Below are 23606 nucleotides of genomic sequence, written 5' to 3'. Positions count from 1 at the left end.
CGCTGGAGACAGGAGACATCTGGGAGCGGAGGGAAGAACAACAAAGGCAAGGCCAGCAAAGCGCAAGGCAAAAGGCAAGTGGCAGAAGCACCTCGCCACCTCACCTATCTCCCTCCCCACACAGAACGTGTGTTCCTGTCTACACACTGAAAGCCCTGGGGACTCCACCTTTCTTTTCTCTCTGCTTGCTATCACCAGCAAGCTTGCTCACACCATCCCTTGGGGGGATTCATCCCTCCACATCACCCCCATCATCCACGGAGTGGACAGGGCAAAGGAAGCTAAAAACAATTTGATCACTTATTTAGGATTAAGACGCCATCGGAAGCTTTCCACACTCTGCCCTACGCAGATATTTTTTGGTAGTTCCCCCAGAAGTGAAATGCACTTCCATCATGTAATCCTAAGGGCTCTCCACTCCCACCTCCCCCAGCACGGCTGCTGAACCCTTAGCAAGATAATGGCAGCCACGTTAGTCAGATGTACTACTGTTAAACTCCCCCAAGTGACTTAGGTCAAAGCACCACTAAGGCAAAGCACTCAAGTTTTGCAAACTGGAAACAGTTTGGAGATGGAGATTGTAAAAGCAACGGAAATTAGGTAAACTGAGTTCCCTTGATAAAAGATCTGCTACTCTAACACTGAACGATCAACCTATACAAATAAATGGAGACTAAACTGCTTTTTTAACCAGCACGATAGATAATCATAGAAGGTAATGTCTTTTTAAGCCATGCATTAAATAATTAAGTGACTTCTAAAAAACATAATGCAATAATCGCCTGTAAGTATTTCACACCTATCATAGGGCAGGTGTCCTTTCCATACAGAGATGCAAGTAAGGACAACAGTTCACCCAGGGGGCAGCTGTGGAAATGCCATCAAGCAAGGAGCCAGGGCTGAAGTACTCCAACAGTTCTGATACGACAATTACAAATTCTGAATGGGGATGAGATGCCCGCTCCTACTGTGAAAAGGACCCCCTTGAAACAGAGGGACAGGCAGGGCTTCTTTCTGGGCTGCATGGGGCAACGGATCTAGAAGGACGTAGCATCAGGAACCTGGATCTAACATCGAGGAGAAGTACAGCAGTTTTGTTCAATGAAGATAAGTAACACAAATCAGTCTTCACACTTGGAAATATAAATCTTTTGGGATATCGTATGAGAGAAGCCCTTCTCGTGCCCCCCCCCCACCCCCCAACCCACAAGATTATATGCTGTGATCTAAAAAGTTCTATTTAGTTCCAGAATTGCATCATACCAGCAAATAAGGCAGTTGCTATTTATAATGACTAGTCACAACTGGCTGAAATTCCAAGGTAAGTGACTTTTATGACAGCCCAAAATTGTTTTAACCACAACTCAGCAACACATATTGAAGACGTACATTAGCCTGCACAGAATGCTATCCACTTGATCTCGAAAAACATTATATAACAAAAATACAGAAATGGTCACACCGCACCCCACCCACACCCAGACCAGTGTGTTCCCTCATCAATTCCACCACTGCAATAACTTTAATACTGTAAAGAAACAGTGAGGAAATCAGAGCACCGTGGAACGATGTCAGCAGCTCTTACATGTACTATTACAATTTTGATGAGCTAAGACAGTACAGGCAAATGGACTCCTGAGGACATTACGTACAAGTAAGATTTGTAAAGGTCCCCACTCATACACACGCGCGCGCGCGCACACACACACACACACACAAATGTTCATCTGTCACAGACAGCAGGGTCAAATTTATCCGCCGGAGTTTCCAGGCAGCATTCTGCACATTTAGAAATGAAAAGCAGCAAACGGAAAGTTGTCCAGTCTATCTCAGATGGATCATTCACAATTGCGTAAGGATGCAACAGCTGTTCTGATGCTACTGCAGACGTGCTTACGGCTGCTTCTCAAATGCAAACACCACGTAAATACCTAAAAAAGAGAATAAATATAAGTCAGAGTTTGGTTTCTCCTATCCTCAGGGCAAACAGAACAACAGTCTTGGTCCTGGACCCAATGTGGTCAAAAAAGTCTTAGCGGCTTCTAAAGAGCAACAGTCCCATTATTTCCAAGAGTTTCTCCATTATGCTGCATCACATTTAAGCAGATACGGGATCACGTACATGTGCTTACTTAGAAGCAAATACCCGCGTACTCTAATACCCGGTGGTACCACTGCCCTTGAGAAAACAAATTCGACAGCTCTCAAAATCTCTGAAACAGTGGAAGGTAAGGAAAGCAAAGAAAATCAAAACTAAAAAAAATGTGCACGACTAACTTCTTTTTACCTGGTGTGAGGTAGACAGGTATAACAACTACACCCCTACGAGTACTAATGACAGCGTTACTCAGTTTTCTCTAAGGAAAGGAAAACAAAAAACCTACCGCTAAGAATTAAAAGGAACATGCATAACATGCACACCAACATTCACCCACTTATCCAACTGTAGGGCTGGAGGGTTTGATTTATCTGGCCCCAACAGCGATATTCCTGCACGCAGCCAGCCCCAAGAGCATGCTCCCTTAAACAAGTCTTCCTGCTTTGACTCAAAAAGACATCTAAAAGCATCGTGGCTCCTCATTCTGAATCACACTCAAGTTCAAACACGTTATGTCTTCAAACGAGATACAGATAGATTTTTATGGTCAGAAAGCACCCGCAAAGACGACAAATCATCGAAACATCACACAGATGTTCCGGGCATGCACCAGGGCATTCAACTAGCAAGTCAGGGTAACAGGCCCCGAGTCTTCACTCCTTGAGTTCATTTCTCAACGAGGGGAGTACACCACCAGCCATTTCAAAGTCTACTTTGGTCATGCCCCTTTATCTACTAGTTTCCAATTTCTCTGAGGAGAAATGAAATATGGCTGGCACTGCAGCAGGTAGATCAGATAGACGAAAAACAGGCAAGGTGATCCAGTCATCAGCACTGCAATTCATTAATCGCTCCTCCTTTCCTTAAAACAGCTTGCCTTGTAGTGCACTTAATTGTGCATTAGTGCAGACGTGTGCATTACACAGCACACTTCTGCAAGACAGCTCTAGTAACTCGCGCACTCGTTTTTGCGCCCCCAACACCCTTTCGCAGACCGTTAACGTACAGCAACGCTCAAACGTCTATGGAATGGATTCTCTCTGACCACCTGTGCCTTCAACATAATCAACAGACATTTAAACGAACGGTGGGAACTACCTTCTAAGTCTTCAGGGCAACCACACAACATGATAAGAGTGAGACTCTGGAGCTGACTTCTGTTGAAGAACCATGGGAGTTCACAGATCCACCAGGCCTTGGAGTTCCCTTCCAGAGACAGGGGCCTCGCTTCAGAATGTCCCTGGATTATGCCCGTCCCCAGTCCTCTAAAATACCCTGCTCACTACGCTTCACTCAAGGTTCTATTACTTAGCGTGCCTTCACTGACCACACCGCAGTGACCAGAATCAAATAAAATACATGGCAGTGTTCTACAAGCCGAAATGTCCAATAGGCATCTGAGGTAAAGACAACCGATACAGATGGTTATGTGGTAACGAGTAGGCAGAAAAGCATCTGAGCATGCTTGTGAAAGTTTACATTAGGCAACACCCTGCATATATCTTCCTCTTGGTCCTAAGCAACAGTGCAAGAATGGGGCAGCTATGTGAAAATATGAAAACACACACGCACGCACACGCACACACACACACAAGTGCACACACGCCTTAACCTGTTAGAAAATTTCTCATTTCAGATTTTACTGATCACTTTTTGAAAATAGCAATAAATCTGCACTGAAGAGATATACTCACTGGTAGCTTCCCATTCTGATTTACTTAAGGTTCCCTAAAATTAAGAAGAAAGAAAGAAAATTTTAGATTGAACACGCAAGTACAAACGTACTTATGTTTCAACAATGGAGCTGCCCAAGCATCCCTCACTTCGCTACAGATGTTTTAAAAAATACTGTGAATGTCATACTGATCTGAGCATGTAAAAGAAAGCAGTGAGATTCACCTTTCATGCCATCTCCTTAGCACTTTTGCCAAATGTTTTATTAGTCCACCGATTTTCATGCGATCAGTAAATTTGTGTGAAGTCATGTGTTCCTGTCCTGTGTGTGTGTGCGACTGGGAAAAGCATCCATTTTTATTTTTAACTTGCAAAATGAAAAAATTAAAAGTCCTATCTTGCTTCAAACATCAAACAGTACTGCTGGAGGAAATACGATTTTTGTGTTTTACCAAGGAGTTACAAAGTTATAAGTCATACAAGAGAAATTAAATATACTTGAAAGTTGTAGAAGATCTGAAACCATTTCGATACAGTAATAGACACATACAGCAATACCCTGACTAACGAGACCTGGTGGAAATTCCAGTAATTAGCATAATTTTGAAGAAGCGATGAGTGTAAACAATAGCCTAAACTGTCCCCAGAGATGTCTTATGCAAAATCTCTTGAGGACTACGTCACAGTGGTGGGCTGGCATTCAAAGTTAAAGAAACTGAGAGCTTCCATGTAGAAGCCAGCGCAAATGAAGACGTAACCTTTCCCCACCCAGGTTCACCAGGCGCTGAATTTGATCCAAGGGACACTGGAAGTCAGTAGTGCCTAGGCGAAGATATAATGGGAGAGCTAGCAAACTCTGAAACCAAGACTAGTACTTCTCCCCCATCCTTAACTGCCCCCACCCTCAGGTCACATTAAGTACACTTTCTTCTACAGTCTGTAGCAATACAAAGTCATCCTAACTTAGGGAAACAGACTAACATGTATCTGATTTGGAACAAAGTGAACCAGTAAACCACTGAAATAATCTCCCAAGTTTCCAGACAGCATGTATGGAATGTTGCCCCCATTTTCATTAAAATATGCTTTTTAAAAATGAACACTTACCAAGGGTAACTTTACTTGCGTGTTCTTCATGTACTTTGCCACATGTTCATAGTCATCCACCTTCTCAGAGGCAAGTCTGGAATTCTCATGTGTAGGATATGGCTAAGGACGCAAACAAAATTCCTATCTAAAGCTATTTCATCGAAATTTATTATTTAACAATTTAAACATACAAAAATCACTGACACATACTAAGACAATAATCCCCAAATATTGCTACAGGAATACAAAGTATACACACTTCTGAAATAGGAAAACAAAATGGGTGACAACAAAGCTGCTGCTGGCATCAATTTTGATCATCACAGCATATTTAGAGCTGGGCCCAATTCTATCATTCATCCCCACCAGTTACCAGCAAACACTCATCTCTTCCTGATGGCCCATCAAGGAAATTGTGTATTACCACACAAAGCCGAAGGTAGGTTACATGTCAATTTCAACACGACGGTGATTTAACAGTCATGGAAAAGACGAGCAGCAATTAGAAATAATAGAAATGAAACACTCCAGTTAATAGAGTTTAACCAAATGAGCTGAAGAACATGAAGAAAATAACCCAGCATCCAAAATACAGGCAATGTCCAGTTTTCCACAAGAATCTGAAGGAACACACACACACACACACACACACACACACACACACACACACGAGTCACAAACAAGTTTTGGCCAAAGACTTCTTCCAATGACCTCAGGCACTATTTGCAATCCATTTTAAGTATTATCTCTTTATGTTCCAAAGCACAGTGCTCTGGAATACACATGTATCAAAACATAATGTATGGCAGAAAATAATAAATTTAAAATACCTTCTACCCTACAAAGGTGGAGTCAGGGTTCCCCTGCCCTCCTCGGGGCTCTGCACTTGGCCTGAGAAGCTGCTTGTGGGCAGTGCAGGTGGGCATTTTAGCACCCACCACCAGAGGCCCCACTGGGGCACAGGTGGCAGGCCAAGGCCGGCAGTGACAGCGGGTGGCAGTTTCGACCCCCTGAGCATGCAGTCCCCGGTTCAGGGCTTTAGGGAGGAGCACGAGGCCCCACGGGCCAGCTCCAGCACCAAGGCTCCCTCCAGCTACAGCAGTAGAGAGGCCCATGGATTTGGTGCCTGGATCGTGGAATGGACCAATCTGGTGTGAGCTATGAGCTGACTGGTAAACAGTCCAATCAGCCCCAGGGCTGAAAATGGTCTCATCAGACTTGTAGACGGGGCATTCTGAAGGAGGAGATAAGGCAGGGGCAGGAGCCAGCTTGGGACTTGGATCATCACTGTCTCTCTCTGTGCTTGACGAGGACTCTCGGTTCCTGGCCTCAGGAGAGACACTCAGACTTTCACAGAAGGACTCTGTTCCTGACCTCTGAAGAAGAAAGCATCCAGCAGCCGGCCTCTGGAGGAAAAAGAGAAGCCAGAGAGCTCTTCGCTGCCTAGGGGGCCACTGCCCTTCCTCGGACATCCCCTGAAAGGAGCACCAGAGGCCTCAGGGCTTGGTATCTCAAAGAGCTACTTGTTCTGGGTGTGGCTCAACACCTCACAAAGAGCTGCTGAGACAGTGTTGCTGACATCGCTGCCTCCTGGTGACCAGTGCTGACCAGCACTATTGGCTGGTGCTGTCCAGCACTCTTGACGGGTGAACAGCACTCAGTGTTGGGTCACCTCTGGAGGTGTTAGTTGTCTGACACCGCCTGCTAGTGCGGCTGCCTCCATGGCTTGTCTGGCCCAGCGTCTGGTGACGTCCATCAGCCCGACCTCAGACTATGGCTGTGGGCTGCTGCGGCGTCATCTCATATGAGCGCCTCTGGCTGCGGTGAGTTGAGTCCTGGCCCACTGTGCACTGGCTGCCATGAGGTCCAGGCCCACGTTGGTGGACAGCGACCTCTTGGGTGAGCGGCTTTTTGTTTAGGGCTTCCGAAAACTCTGTTTCCCGCATTTGTTAAATAAACCCCACTGTTGTTCCCTGAGCCGCAGTGGCCTTGCAATTGTGTACACGGGTGAAGAACCCGGGCAGTGACCTGTCATCCACCAGGCACTGTCCTTCTGATCTGCTGCAGGACCCCTAGTGCCCTGTTTCAAGGTTATATACTCATTATAACTTCTTTCCTTGTCTTATTACAACAGAACAGCTAGCAAGGATCCACTTGAAGTGCAGGTCTGCCTGGTGAGGTTTTAAGAAAATGACCCAAGAAAGGTATCTTATCACCTATCCCACCCCCCGCCTCCCCCCCCGCCCGGACACCTTCATCATCTCAAGAAAGACCTCACAGTAAAGCACAATTAGTGATTTGGACGTCCATGTTGTTACCATAACCGATCGCAAGGGATATACAGAACATCACTTACTACTACCTATCACTGAGTTTGTTCTAAACCTTCAATCTCAGTCTTTGCGGGGTCATCACAATCGCAAAGCTTCAAAACTCTACCGCCAATGAATGGCTGCCAAACTACCCTGTTGTACCTCTGCTTGTCAACCGGCCAGGGCAGGGCTCCGTCATTTCATTATCTGTCTATCACCGGACATCAGGCTCCTCTCCTCTACCGATCACTTTAAAACACCAAGCAATCTAAGACTGCAAAGCCACAAAACTGATTTGTTTTTAATAAAACTTGCTAAAATAGACATACCCTAGTAAGTATCTCCGCCTAAGGCAGTAACTTTGCCAGACCTGTTCCCTGGTGAGAACAAACACACACACACACACACACACACACACACTCTCTCTCTCTCTCTCTCTCTCTCTCTCTCTCTCTCTCTCTCTCTCTCTCAGAAATACACAGGTGTCAGGACTTTATAACTATAGTGCCAGTCTTTCCATTCTCCTTTCCCTCTGTTTCACAGCACCACAAGAGCAGACCATGCGGTTTTGTTTTCCTGGTTTTCTTGCTGCAACTCTCTGCCAGCTGCTGTCTGACAGCTTTACAAAAAAACGCTTTTTTAAGCAAACATAACAGAGCGGGTCCATTTCAATATCTGACGTGGACTAAAGCAACAGCATCCCTGATAGCTCATTCCACCTCCGGTCTCATCGTCCCTCCACATCCTCAAAGCCGGACAAAGGGGGAGAAGGAACACAGGAGAGCTGTTGTGCTAAAGAAATGCTGAAAGTTTAGTAGACTTCCTCAATCACCCCCACTCTCATGCTTCTCTGCCTTCACTCCCACTGCCTAACTTTCTTCTCCAAGGGCCCTATCATACCCCCACTGCAGAATTCCTTCTTTACTGTAGTTTTCACACTGTACTGGTTTGCTCGCATGCTCGGCTCCTCAGTGTACCTCGAGTTCCTTGAAGAAACCACATCTTACCAACTGATCACTTTACATGCAAAGCACTGCCAGGTAACAATGATGTATGAATGGTGTGCACCTGTGGCAATTTAAGGAGCTACGCTATCTCTAGCTTTCCCTTTTTCCTAGAAACAAACAAGAGTGAGCCTCTTCTCCTATAAAACACACACAAACATTTCTAATTCTAAAACACGAGAATACAACCAATAAAGACTGTAACATTTTAGTGATTGCTGGTTGCAAAACTCAATTTGAACACTTAAGGAGGTCGCGTCCACTGAGGGATGGGGGTGGGGTGTTGCACCCAAAAGGACTTTTATGTGAACGCCACCTATAAAAACGGAAGAAAAATCTGCAAGTTGACAGCCACGTGACCTTGAACAAGTCATTTATCTCCTCTTAACTTCCTAACGCCCATTTGAAAGTGTGAGGAATGGCTGCTGTGTTACTTCATGGGGGTAATTACGAGGCTAAATAGGAGTATTTTAAAAAAGTCTAAATTACACAAATTCTATTAAGAAGTTCAGTGAGCATCTCATTACTAAGAGTCTGCTGATCAGTAACAAAGGGGTCAAGACATAAAAACAAACAAACAAACAAACCAAAAAACCATAATCAATGGCTGTGCAGAGTTTAAAGCTTGCATAGGTGCCCTTCACCGCGGCAAAAGGGGAAGCACAGAGGAGTCCAGGAGTTAAAGCAGGTCCCAGCATGAACAGACTGGCATCTTGCTGGACCGTCACCACAGAACAGAATTATGCACGGCACGAGCCTCTCTTGGACCCTCGCCAGGAAGGTTTTAAATTACTGCCGTAACCAAAGGACATTACTGAAAAGAAGTGGTTCTCAACTTGGGGTGACCTTGCACCCCAGTGGATAGCTAGCAATTGTCTCAGACATTTCTGGGCTCTCTCCTAGGTGGACAGGGGTGCTACTGGCATCTAGCAGACGACAGGAATGCTGATCATCTGAAGTGCATACAATATAGTGCCCCGACCCTGTCCCCACCCCTGCCTTGCCAGCAGAGAATTAGCCAGTCCTATATGCCAACAGCGCTATCTAGAAAGATGGACTATCTAGAAAATGGAATCTGAGGTCAGCACTATCCATCGACCATCCATCCAACCATCTATCCTGTATTTATGTAGTACCTGCTAGGGTAAGCTGCTCTACCAAGCTCTGCCCTCGGTGCTGAAGATCCAGAGGGCAGCTGTAAATAGCTCGTGTAATTTATATAAAGGTTTAGTGTCTACCTGAAAAGAACCTGAAAAATAGCCAAACAGTCCTGCTGTGACCTGGAACTTTTGCACCTTTTCTCAAGACTTACCTCCAGGGCTTGCATTCGTTTTAACAGCATTTTATTTTCGCTGTTCTTAATCTTCTCTTCATAGAATTCCAGAAACGTTTTTTTGTAGACTAGTTTCATTTTGTACTTCTTTGCCATTCTGTACAACACAAAACAAAAACTAATGCAAAGGCTTCCAGAACACTGGTAATTCCTCAACAGCTTACTTCCACACCACAGCAACATCTTTTGTGCTGAACTGAGCAATACCATCTCCTTTAAAAATTCAATACAGCATGACGCAAAATGAATGAGCAGTAACATACCAGTAACCAGGCCTATGAAGAAATGTCTCTGGTAACTCTCCACGGATCACAGGTAACCCTACTAAAGTCAAATGGTCAGGAAGGATGATGAAGGCTTTCTTCTACTGATGCCATCCTATTTAACCTGATCTCTAATCGTGGCTTTGAAGACAGCTGCCAACTTCCTTCTTAAAATGTAAGTGTTTCACCTCTTGCATACCCCGGCAAGATACGCTATTAATTTAGCCTTCACCTGGGGCTGCTTGGCCCCTCAAGGTTCTGAAGAGTCTGGCTCAGAACCTTACTCATTTTCACTCCCTGGCTTTACACAGCATGCCCACAGCTCTCTGGAGCTCAGCTCTTTCGTCACTCATCTAGTCCAATGCTTACTAGAAATCTCCACCAGGATGTGTCGCGGGCTTTCTCTTCCTTTCCACATCTAAGGCTGAACCCACTGGTTTGTTCTCCTGCCAATCTTTGCTATTTCAGTAAATCCACCTAGCGATTCATGCCAGAAACCTCGGGGTTCTCCATGAGAGCTACCCGCCCCCCTCTACCCTCTGCATTCAACACATCATCATTTACCGGTACAACATAGTCCAGGTAGGTCCGTTTTTTACACCATTCTCCTTCAATCGCCATCAGCCCTCAGCTGTTAACGGTGGCTTGTTTTTCTGCCTCCAAATTTATGCTCCCCCTCAGCACAGTTTCCAGCTGCAGCCAGATGAAGCTTTCAAACCTACACACCTAGTCAGTCATTTCCCGCCGCAACACCCTTCACTGGCTCTCCAGCACTCTTAGGATGCAATCCCAAAGCCTGTCACAGGGCCTCTCCGGCACGCGAGTAACAAGGGCCGCTTGCTGCCTCATCTTGAGCCACGTGGACCCCTGATTCCCTAAGTCCCAGTCACAGTGATTTTCCTTCACCACCTCGAACTAGCCAAGCAGGCTATCTGTCACTTCAGGGCCTTCACACACAGATTGCCCCCCAGGTGCGAAAACACTCTTCCTTCCAGTCTTCACCTGGCCATTGCCTACTCATCCTTCAGATGTGAACACAAACACGATTTCCTCACAGACGCGGCCTGCTGAAATCCTCAATTACCCTGGGTCTCCCTGTCAGGCTTCTCTGTTTTCCCCATGCCTGCCAAAGGGAGGGAGTCTGGGGAAATGGTTTCCGACCAGAGGCTAATGAGGAGAGGAAGAATGGGGAGGGACCCTTGAGAGCATACAAGGGGAAGTGCTGTGAGGCGACAGGGTGAGGGGAGACATCCCAGGGCCACTGGGATTTGCGTGTAGGAGACCTATGTATGGAGGGATACCCTGGAATTTGAGTCAGCCCTCCTCAGAAAGACTTGAGCAAGACAAAAAGCCTCTTCTGTTCCGGGCAGTTCATTTGCTATCCTAAGGCTCCAAAATGAGGCTTCAGACATAAAGGCAAGTGTTACACCAATAAATACAAAGAACTCAAATGGTGAGCAGGTTTGCCCTATACAAGTCAATCATATGTTTGTTCAGTTTCTCAACGAAATGACAAAAGGGCATCTAAAAATCCCTACACAGGTTTGAGATTCTATTTCACCAAATGAATACCTGTTTCAGTAAATCATTTTTTAAAACTTTACATAGTTAAGTGAGGACGTGTGACTTTATACACTCACCATCACTAGGCAGTTTTGAGTGCTGGCTGAGCATTATGGACCAAAAAAACAAACTTTCATTTCACTCCTTATCATAATGGGCATGCTAAAATTATAAACCTTGTTAAAAGGAAAATAAAAACCAATAAGCTGTCATACCAAGCACGTCAAACAAGACACCCACAACACTCATTCTATCACAGAGGTGAAGAGCAGTAACATTTCCCAGAAGGTTACTGATTTTAAAGGGAAAAAAGATGTTTAAATACTTAAGTGTTGGCTTAGGTTTATAATTTGTGGGTGTTATGCATCATGTCACATGCTACACTGAACTGTCTTACATTACTGCATAAAATCTCCATATATTGTAGAACTACTGAACATCCTATGCCCATAAATTTACAAGCTGTCTAAGACACAATTCAAATAACCTTCTACCATTCCTCAGGAAAAAAAGGATTTTCATTTCATAAAACAAACTTGACTTGTTTTAGGAAATCAAGTTTGGTCAAGTGTCGCGCAGCCTACGTTTAAGTGCATTCTTCTGCTCCCATCTCATGGAGATCCCCAAGACCAAAGAGTCTCACAGGTCTGGAAAACTCAGTTAGCCCAACTTTTCCCAGGTCTGTGGTTTGCCAGGGCTCCTAGGAATTCAGGTGCATGAATGAACACTTTCCTGAATGAGGACTCTTATTCAACATTGCCTATGGGACACAGGCAAATTCACAGCTATAGCGAAATATGGGACAACTTTTAATACTAATTCCCTGTCAAAGGAGGACATTTGCCTGATGAAGACTCACTTTCTATTGACAAAGTTACTAGCAGTTACTTCCAAACGGAGGGGGGTGGGGAGGGGAATCTTTTGTCATTTGCAGTGTCAAAGGTTGGCTTTTTTTTTTTTTTCTTTTTTTAACCACAGGATAAAATAATTAATTCCGGAAATGAAAAAGACTTAAGTACGTAAACTGTTGAGAGACCTATGGCACAAACCCTGGATTTAAAGTTAGTTCCTCTATCCCAACACAACCCACCCAAGCCCCCCTACCCCCTTTCTAAATTACAATACTTTTTAAGTCCCATTTAAAGTTAGGAATGAACAGAAATATTCTTTTTTTTTTTTTTTTCAATATTCCTTTGCTTTCTCTCCTACGACAAACAAGAGAATGATAACAGATTAAATAACATTCTTACTCATTTAGCAAAGGAAAATAGACCAAGAATTCAGGGACATCCACAACACCTTCCAAGTGGAAGTCATATTTGCAGCCAAATAATGGATAATCTCCTTTCTTCTGAAATGTCACAGTATATATTTCATTTCCAAATGATTCCGTTTCTGAAGCTTCAAGGCGTCTTCTGTAAGGGTTGTCCCCCAAATCAAAAGGAAAAGATTAAAACCGTTACTAGCTCAGACTTACTTTGATCAGTTCATGCACATGAAAAATCCCCACGGCCACAATCTCAAAGAGACAGTTGCTTAGCCTTCTCATGGAATCCGAGCCATTTTTTTTATGAAGCTGCATACCAGAAGATCATCATCTCACTAATAAAATTTGACTGGAAGAATGTTTTGCTGTCACGACAGGTGGTTAAGTCTCTGTGTTTCAGTATCTGCTCTGCAGTTTGGCCAAGGGCAATACACGCTGGCTCCACATGACATCAGTCTTCAACTGAGTCAGAGGTTTTAAAAGTTCACTGGTAAACCTGACTTTTTGAACTTAAAGTTTCAATTGCGTCTCTATGCAAATACACTATCGACGTTCAGTCCTTGTAAGCTCAACATGGCGTATTTTAGAAACTCTATCTAACAGATATTTGCTAGTTTCAAATCTGCTTAATCCTGAGTATTTAATAAACCGCACTATACTTTAAAGTACTTACATCAGTTCAAAGCTATTGGGAGTGGTACCGATATAATAGCCTCCAGGACTGAGTCTCTCACAAGCATTTCTGAGCATCATGTCAGCCTGCTCATAGGTCTCAAATGAGTAGTGACAGACAAACTGGCAACTGCAGATGTCAAAGCACATTTCTGGGTCTCGATATCTGTCAATCAAAAGTTCCTGAAACAGATTAAAATGGGTTAAGATCTTGAAGCTACGTGCAACACGGTTTATTTACATATTTTTTTCTAGAGAACTAGTGTCTAGAATTAAGACCCTAACATTGAATCTGTCCTTCTGTCATTCGGTACCTACAAGAAAGGTCAGAATGAGTCATTCTGTTATCTGGCTTCACAGTGACTTTAAAAACTAGGGAATCAGAAGGCATGCTTAAAAATACACCAATCAAATATGACCTTTCAAGGAGGTGATCCTTTTACTCGGTTTTACTTGCAAGTCAAAAGTCAAAAGACACATCATTGACTTGGGATTAAGAAAACCACAAAGCTGGCCTTGTAGGATGCATTTGCCAATACCCAAAATGGTTTTCCCAGCTCTCCAGCCTTCTAGCACTATACTCAGCCACTCTTCCTTCTCATTTTCAAAACCGCAACCAAAAATGTTTAAAGATACCTTGTGATAGGGTTAAAGATACCTTGTGATAGTTTAGTAAGCTGATGAGTATACTAAGTAACATCAAGTTCAAGGTGGGGCTTTCCCCATTCCCCTGTAGTTCTCAGACTTCAGTCATGCTTAGAGATTCAGAAACAGGTGGAAGGTGGGGAAAAAGCAGACTCTGGCATGTTGGAAAACTACCCTATTACATTACAAGGTGAACAGAACACTTTTATTTCAAAATACTGGAAAATACACCTCCTCCAAACAAAAAAGCAGCCCGTGATTTCAAAAGTTCAAACTATTACAAGCAAAAGACTTCCCCCACTACCCAGTGGGTCATTTAAGGAAATGTATCGAGACAGACTTTCCAGTTGAGAGGATACCACATCATTTACCCAAATGAAAACATGAAAAAATTAAGTGAACAATCTTACAAAAACCCTGTACCTTTGAACAATCGGCAGTTATAAATTCTGCATTGAAAATATATTCATTACCGCGAGAACGAGTTTTCATGTCCTCATATCTCTGTTGACACTGTCTGACAGAAACATCAGCGATATCTAGAAGGGGGAAGACAGGTGTTAGTAACCATCAACAAATATCCAGGGAGATAACAAAATGCAAATGCAGAAATGGCAAAATTCTAGACTTTGATCTCAACTGGCAAGTTTCAGCATGAAACTTAGCAAGCCTTCCTACAAGCAAAAATCTTCTATTTCCTTCAAAATAAGACCGTCTTTACTCCAACGCAAATGTCCACTTATTTTTCAAAACACATTAAAAGCTCTCTCAGTAGGCAAAAGTCTTATCGTGATTTTTAAATACTCATTCAAAGTTAAAGCACTATGGGAAGCTGTGCGGAGGACCACACAGCTTTCAAAAGGAAACCTGCACTCCTGTGTCCCATTGCAGCACTATTTACAAGAGCAAAGATATCGAAACAACCCAAATGCCCCAAAACAGGTGACTGTTCCAAGAAAGATGTGGTATATATACACAATGGAATACTACTCAGCAATCAAAAAAGATAAGCTCAATGCCATTCGCAGCAACCTGGAGGGAGGTGGAAGGGATTATGCTCAGTGAAGTAAATCGAGGGAAAAAGGGAAAGATCTCGGATGGTTTCACTTGTAGGAGGAATATAGGGAAAGCAAACAAGGGGTAAAGAGAGAAAAAAAAAAAAAAAAAGACCAAACTAGCAGACAAATCATAAATTGGAGACATACAGCAGGTGAGGGGGAGGGAGAGGGAACAAAACAGGGGAGGGAAAAGCACAGGAGACGATGGTGATGGTGCACAGGTGACTTGGTGGTGGGAATTTTATGGGGATTACACCTGAGAGAAAAATGAATAAGAACGTATATATTTACTTTAAAAAAAAAAATAAAATAAAATAAACCAACCAACCAACCAAACAAAAAACAAAAACCCAAAGTGAAAGCAGAAAGTTTAGATTCCAACTTGAATTACAAAACCCAGCAGTACACCCAGTTTTACAGACATCAGGTTTCAACTTTCATAGTGATATGTTATTTGCCTTTTCTCCTGTGTGGCGATTTGCACTAATGGTGCAAAAGCAAGGGAGGGGTAAAATGCTGGCACCTTATCATGGACTGATAACACTTGATATATTCTTGACCACAAAGCAGAAAAGCCAGTTTCATTTAAGAAAGTCCTTGATAAAGCAGTAAGAATTATTATTTCACTAAATCTTGGTTCCTGAACACTCATTTTCATATTCTGTGGGATGCGCAGGAAGCAACAAAAACATTTCTGCTACCTAAGGAAGTTTGACAGTCAGTTAAAACAACAAGACAGGCTTGTGTTGAGGTGAAATGGCCACTGTTTTCATCAAGTCATTTGCACTTGAAAAGAATGGCTGAAAGACAACCTGTTAGTTACTCAGACTTGGTAGTATGTATTCTTGAAAATCAACAAAGTGCATCTGTGACTTCAAGGAAAACCAGAAGAAGGTCTGCATAACTTTAGGGAATGTTACTTTCCCACTATTACCGCATCTTGCAGTGCAACAGATTTGTTCATGGCACACAACAGCCCACCCAACTTAAGTACAGACCAAGAAAAGTTCGTGGATAGGGTTTCAAATTTCACACAGGAGCTAATTTAAGGAACACACCTTAGTGGGTCTTGGTTCATCCCAAGACGAACAACTTCAGTCTGCAAAGGTGACTACATTTTGCAACTAAAACACTACATTTTACAACTACCGATCAAACGAAACACCACAACATACTGAATGCACAAACTGGTGTGAGCATCCAGTTGACGCCTACTTTCCAGATGCCAAAGGGATTTGCAAAATCATTTTGAAAATGCCAGTCTTTGCATTAACATTTTTTTTTTTTACTGTTTTTTTTTTTTTAAGATTTATTTATTTTTATACAAGAACTGGGGTACAGGCCAGAGGTGTGGGGGGTGAGAGGGTTCACCAGAGACAGAGTGAAACAGAACAGACAGATGGACCGAAATACACTGCTGAGGGGAGCAGCGGGCAAGACGGGAGAGGTCTGCCGGGCCATGTGGGCATCTCCCTGGCCAGCCAGGAATCAAACCTGTGTTGCAGAGGCTGCGACAGCTTCACAGCGCTGTGCTCAACCCACTGCGCCACCAGGGAGGCCCTGCATTAACTTTTCTTTTTGAATGAATTAAAGGCATATTAAGACATCTCAGTTTTAAGTTCTATAACCAATAGCTATAACCACACACACACACACACACAAATTTTTGGGGTCCTCATATATTTTTAAGTGTACAGTGGTCACACAACCAAGAAGTCTGAGAAGCATCAACTTATTTTTTTTTTAAGTTATTTATTTATGCACACAAGCACTGAGGTACAGGCCAGAGGTGTGGGGGGTGAGCGAATACACCACAGACTAACTGAAACACACAGCTGAGGGGAGCAGTGGGCAAGTCAGGAGAGGTCTGCTGTACCATGTGGGTAGCTCCCCGGCCGGGAATCGAACTCGTGCTGCAGTGGCTGCGGATAGCCTCATAGGTTGCGTCTTAATCCCTTGCGCCCGAGGAGCCTCAATTTAGGCAATACTTTGGAGGTGATGCTCTATACTTCCTCCTACTCTGGGCATAGCAAAGAATGTGATGACTGCTTGTCCTACATTCCAGTATTAGTTAGGGTGTTTGATTCATTTAGTTGTAAGTTCTTATCAGTCTTCCACACAACAGCTTTAGCGTCTCCTCCTCCTTTTTTTTAAAGATTCTTTTTTTATTTATTTATGCATACAAGAACTGGGGTGTAGGCCAGAGGTGCGGGGGATGAGAGGATTCACAAGAGACAAGAGTAAAGAGCAGAACAGGCAGATCTACTGAAACACGCTGCTGAGGGGAGCAGGGGGCGAGACAGGAGAGGTCTGCTGAGCCATATGGGTTGCTCCCTGACCGGGGATCGAACTCATACCACAGTGGCTGGCAATGGCTTGGTAGAGCTGAGACTTTAACTCCTATGCCACCAGGGAGGCCCAGCTTTAGCTTCTTTTTATGACTGCTGCATAGACCTATTATTTCATCAAGGGTGGAGAAATGGTGATTTTTCTAACATTCTGTCTGCCATGATGGATTATGATTTTCTTTTTTTTAATAAAGAGGAACTTCCCTTTGCAACCATTTGGTTCCCCTGAAACTCAACTCTTCCCTTCTCTTCTCTTCTCCCTAGATTTATTTATTTATGCACGCAAGAGCTGGGGTACAGGCCAGAGACAAGGGGGGGGGGGAGGGTGAGAGGATTCACCAGAGACAGAGTGGGGAGCAGAACAGGCAGACTGACTGAAATACACCGCTGAGGGGAGCAGCAGGAGAGGCAGGAGAGGTCTGCCTCACCATGTGAGCTGCTCCCTGGCCGGTCGGGGATCAAACTCGTGCTGCAGAGGCTTGGGATGGCTTCATACTGTGGGTGCTTAACCCCCTGCACCACCAGGGCCAGGGCGGCCCTGAAACACTTTTCATGCAGGGTAGGGAAGATAAGTAAGTACTCAATCCCCACCCCCACCTTATCGTAGGAATTACAGAACGACAAATAATGGCTGGCCCTAACAACCTCCAGGGGTGAACAATGGGATTTTCCCCTCTTTATGGGATGTGTTTTGATCCACTGTAATCACTTATGTTGAAAATGCCCTCGCTTTCTTCAGCGGAAGCCTTTTCAAGTTTCTCTTTTACACAGGACTCTAGTCGTCTTTGACTGCTTCCTTCCTGGTAAGAAGGACAAGTTATCTCAGGCTCATTAATCATAGTATAACACCATCAGTAAAGGCTCCTAACTCATCTTAAAAAAACAACCCTTACAGTGTAGACCCCAGATTATCCTGTTGTGAGTTACTTTGCGTGTCATGTTGATAATGAGATCCTTCCAATTTTCCCCTACCCGAATGACCACAAATTACTCTTCCCCATGCCATCATTTATCTTACCAACACAAACAAGCTTGTTAATCCTTCCCTTTCTCCACTTGAGCAAGTCTCCACCTTTACCACAGCCCAGGTCCAAAACAGTGATATCGCGTTTTTTCTTCTGTCGCACCTTTTCTAAAAATTCCCCTGAAAGAGAGAAATCAGTCCTGGTAAACGATCGCTTTACTGTTATTTGCTAAAGCATAAACTGCAACCCTGGTGACCTGTGACTGACTACTGCCTGACGTGTGATAAAAAGAAAATAAACTATTAACACATTCAGTGATGTAATTAATCATGACTTTTGCTAAACATTTCAGAATATGACTAAGAGATAAATTATCTGATCCTGCAGCAGGAAAGATGAAAGAATATGTCTCTGGAATTTGAAACGGTTGACATGGGTTTCCAAATTTGATTCAACGTGAACTGGCACACACCTTAAATTCTAATACCTTTATAAGAAGACTCAACACTTGTCCATAGGAGAAAAGTTAGCTGTTCATAATTTTCGGTACCTTTCACATTCCAACGCTGAGCGTCTAGCTCATTGTACACCTACGTAAATCAAAATGGACACGGGACCATGCGAGTACCTGATTTTCATAAAAGACGCCAAGCGTACCACCAAAAGAAATAAGAGCACGAGTCAAAAAAAACCGTGCAAACCTCTTATTTTTACGCTCAGAACACCAAACACTCTGAAGTGAAAATGGAATCTTTCACCCCAATCTACCAGACCACGATTATTATATACACAATTACTTATATATACAATTTAAATATTATATACACACAGTTATTTACATATATAATATAAATATCACATATCAGGAGTCAAATGGTTCAAGTTGCGGTTGGAAGCACAGTCATATTCTTCGATAACTGAGGTACTCAGCCATTCAAAAACCGGAGACAATACTCACTTCCAGAGCTCCTCTCCCTCCCTATCTATCACTCTGAGATTAATACTTTCCATTTGACTGCTGAAACAATCTCCATCAATACTTCTGCTTTTCATCGCCTCTAACATCTTTTTTTCCCTTTTTTAAAGATTTATTTATTTTTATACAAGAGCCGGGGTACAGGCCAGAGAGGCGGGAGGGTGAGAGGATTCACCAGAGACAGGACGGGAGCAGAACAGGCAGACGGACCAAAATACACTGCTGACGGGAGCAGCGGGCGAGACAGGAGAGGTCTGCCGCGCCATGTGGGCATCTCCCTGGCCGGCCAGGAATCGAACCCGCGCTGCAGAGGCTGCGGACAGCTTCACAGCACTGCGCTCCACCCGCTCTGCCACCGGGGAGGCCCGCCTCTAACATCTTAAAGTAACTTCAACAGGAGCACGAGTGATCCATGTTCAACTTTCACAATGACCCTGAAGAACATAAATATCAGACTGAAAGAGTGGAAAACAACAATAATTACAAATCTTTGTTTCCGCACGGTAAGAGAGGAGAAATCCTCATGAAACACCATTCAGAGACATCTTCATCCAATCAAGGCGAACGCTCAGTCATTCACTAAAGTATAAGCACCAACCGGAAAGAGAACATGACAGAGAACGAGTATTGAGAAGACAACGGAAAAGCCAGAGAGCGAGCCTGGCACAGACCACACTGACTGTACCACGACAGAAAGACTGGTGTGGAGTACAACGACCCCAAAGACAGACCCCAGACAGTGCGACCACCCCACTGGGACAGCTGAAGCAGAAGGGAACACTGTGAAGATGCCGAGAGATTACTTTATGCTAAGCCTTAAGGTGTCCTTTCCAAAACTATCTGTCTTCCTAGTTATAAAAATAAACACACAATGTGGAGAATATGGCTGAACTTAAATACATTCACTCAACGCACAATGAAGAAATGACACTTCAGATAAAATACCCAAGGAAGGGTAAGTTACCTGCAGCATCACTGTGGACAATGAGGAGAGGATGTGACAAGGTGGAAAGAAGTTAGGGCGAGGTTCCCACGACTGCCTTTAAAGTATGGGCTAAAAGTGCCATAACATTAACCTAAAATAAGTAAGCTAGCAAGTAAACAAACAAACAAACAGATAAATACATACAGAAGCTGACACTGATTACGGCCAGTCAAGTAAATGATATTTTTGTCGTAACATATGAGTAACAAAAACAAAGAGAGACAGAAAATATTAAAGTATGTTTGAAATAATGGGCCTAATTCCCATTCCTAATACTTTTTTTTTTTTAGCAGCAGCAGCAGAATTGACATTTGTATGGTTAATGTAGTTTATTTATACTCTTTATTTATTATTGTTTTTTCAGAATGGATAATTTTGCTTTCCAAAGAAGCAAACTATCATCCAGACTCGTAGAAAGTACCCACAATTATCACATTTATTTTTTTCTTTTGATGTAATCAAGAACGCAATCAAGAAAGCTTGCTCACTTTCCCTGAGGTGGGCTTAAACACAAGACGACCGAATAAAATCCTTACTGTGAATGACTTCAAAACACACTGGCTTTTTAAAATTCTCCAAACTCGTGTAAGAGTCTGAGTACTAGCTGTACAAAACAACAACTGTTATATTCTGAGTCATGCTCTCTGCACTGACTTCCATTTAATTTCAGAGGCAAGTTTCCACAGATAAAGGGCTGCCTCCAAACAGTTGAACGTCTTCACCAACCCTCAAAGGAAACTTTATTTCTCCCCAGACACCATATAAGAAAAACAAGTTCATATGGCCAGTCAACACACATGACCTTTATCAGGTCATGAAAGGCTTCAAGATAAAAAACATGGCATTGCTCACCTTCCTCACTTAAGGGAACCTGGACGCTGAATCCAACTACTGTTGGCTATGCCACTGCTTCAGAACTATTAGAATAAAATGAAATAATTATGCAGTACCACCTGGTACCTGAATTCTCAGTATAAAAATAAGCACACTGCCTTTTGAGCCTGATTAGCTCAACTTAGCCCAGCCTATGTTGTCCACCCAGAGCCAATCTGAACAGAATTGATCTCAAAGGCCCAGCTTTAGTCTTTAGCTCCAATCCTATTACGCCAATGAGGTTTGACAACAGAATAAATAGAAATTAAAGACCTAGCAGTTTGGTGTATGATTAACCACCAAGGCAAAAAATGTAAGCCGGCAGTTGAAATAAAAACTCACACCATAAAAACAAAAACCAGTCCTACCGATGAGGATACTTTTCATCCAATTATTGAAGTTTCTTAGGTAAAATATTCGACTTTGGCTACGCATCTGCAAACCAACTTCCTTAAGTTCATTATAGTGGGCAGCCACTGTGGAGCTGTGTCCCTCTTCCAAGTTCTGTAAAAAAAGAGGATGGAACGAGATTAGGCATCAGAACATGAGGAAAGTAAGCCGGAAATGGCACCTGACCTACAGAAGGATACAATACAACGAAATCAAAAAGCCTCAGTATGCAATGCACTAGCCACGGAAGTCATTATGCAGAAGATCTGTTTTCCCCTACTCCCTATTTTAGCAAACGTCCCTCGGCTGTTTGGCGCATGATTGACCTCTAGGGGAGAAAAATATATGAGACATCAGATTCCTTCACAAAATGGTGTTCCCAGCAGAAAAATGACTTGCAATCCCTTGCTCTAGAATAGCCCTGTTAAGCTCCAGACGCTTGCATCTAGTTACTAAAACTGTCTGTAACTACCCCAATCAGGAAGTTAGAAACAACTCTGTATAGTTTAAGGCACTGCATTAAGAAAGGAACGTAAATCTGGATATGACTTTGAAATTTATCACTTTAAGCGAAAATCTCCATTACTTCAGACACAAAAAAAGGGAGATGAACACCTGATAAAAAAAGGGACTGCATACCCTTGTCTTTTAAAAAAAAAAAAAACACTAAGAACAACACAACTATAAAAGCTAGCCTTCAAGTTTCTCATCAAACTGAGAATTTGAAAAGAAGATAAAAATGACCTCACTAGCAGAAGTGTCACCTAAACAGAAAGAAGAGTTAAAAGCCTACTCTATCTTAAAGGCCACAGTCACTAAGATTTTGTAAATACCGGAATTATCTTACAGCTGCTCCACATTTCAATGTGACAAACCGCATAAGAAGTAAGGTACCTTTTTGGACGTACCTTCTGCTTTTCAGGAACGTCCTCAAGTTCTGTCTCTCTCTTTTTCTGAGTGGCAGCTCCAGCAGAAGGCTCGTCTTCTGGAAAATCACCAGGTTCCAGCCTTCTTTTCCTTGAAATGCCTTCCTCATCACCAGAACCTTTTTCCTCCAGGACATTTTCAGCTTCGAGCTTTCTTTTCTTCAATGAGCCCTCTTCCCCACCACTTAACCTTTCCTTTGCAAGTGCTCTTTCCTTGGATGGCGTGTCTCCCCTACATCTAGAACCTTCCTTTACAAGATCACCTTCAGATTCCATTTTTCTCTTCCTTGCAGTGTCCACTTGCCCACAGGTAGGAGGAGCCTTTTCAGAAAGCCCAGCCCCAGAAGCAGTTGTGTTTTCATTAGTACCGAATGAAGATTCTGTTTCTGTACCTATTGATGCTTTTGCCTTTCCATAAGAGAGCTTTTCACATTCCGCTGTGTTTGCAGAAGTTTCCATTCTTGATTACACAGGAGGCAAAACTTCATGAGTTAACCCTGGAATGGAAAAGATTGGACATTACATGTAATTACAAGACGCTGACAAGTTTAACCAGACAAGTTTAACCAGACAAGTTTTCGACAAGTTTAACCAGAAGTTAAGCCACTTAACTGCAGTGATCAACTGGAAGTTTAAAAAAATATCTCACTTTAGAGAGACTAACATTGAAAACAGCGTTAATTGCTATAAATTACGCAGGAACTCCTGCCTATGCTAACTGCAACCCACAAACACTTCAATCTTATCCCAAAAAAATCACTATTAGCATTAAAACTGACAAAGGAAATGGGGATGCACATGTCCTAGTTGCATTTCTACGGGGTCCTTACACTGTATGTTTGGACACTGTGTGCTGGCCCCATACCAAACCCATACAGGCACAGTAAATCTGGAACTGTCAGATATTTTCTCTTCGCCTTGAGATACCGGGGAAAAAAACAATCCAACCAACTGACCAAACCAAACCAGACACCAAGGGCACCAAGAACAGGAAAATTCTGGGAACCCACACTGGACTTCTGAAATCCTCAGCCGGTAACAGGTGTCAGAATTAAGCAGAAAGCGAAAGGCATAGAATTGACTTTGGACAAGAAGTTTACAGACCCGGCCTGCATCTTAGAGACCACTTCTCTTTCAAATGTTCTCAGGTCTACGTGTAAAGCTG

General features: G+C 43.2%; 1 protein-coding gene across 1 annotated transcript; it reads right to left on the bottom strand.

Annotated features, from left to right (window-relative positions):
• Window positions 1-1893: 1893 nt before the first annotated feature.
• On the bottom strand, window positions 1894-22900 carry RNMT (RNA guanine-7 methyltransferase; the record flags this gene model as incomplete). The annotated part of the gene is made up of 10 exons (XM_084252575.1): window positions 1894-1931; window positions 3793-3826; window positions 4880-4981; window positions 9490-9607; window positions 12587-12751; window positions 13277-13458; window positions 14344-14459; window positions 18345-18470; window positions 21494-21629; window positions 22424-22900. The coding sequence occupies 10 exons, from the start codon at window positions 22898-22900 to the stop codon at window positions 1894-1896; spliced, it is 1494 nt and encodes a 497-aa protein (XP_084108701.1).
• Window positions 22901-23606: the final 706 nt, after the last annotated feature.

Source organism: Talpa europaea (assembly GCF_964194135.1).
Source record: "Talpa europaea genome assembly, chromosome: 13".
Classification (NCBI taxonomy): Eukaryota; Metazoa; Chordata; class Mammalia; order Eulipotyphla; family Talpidae; genus Talpa; species Talpa europaea.
Note: the sequence above shows the minus strand (reverse complement) of the source record. Positions and strands in the feature narration are given on the sequence as shown.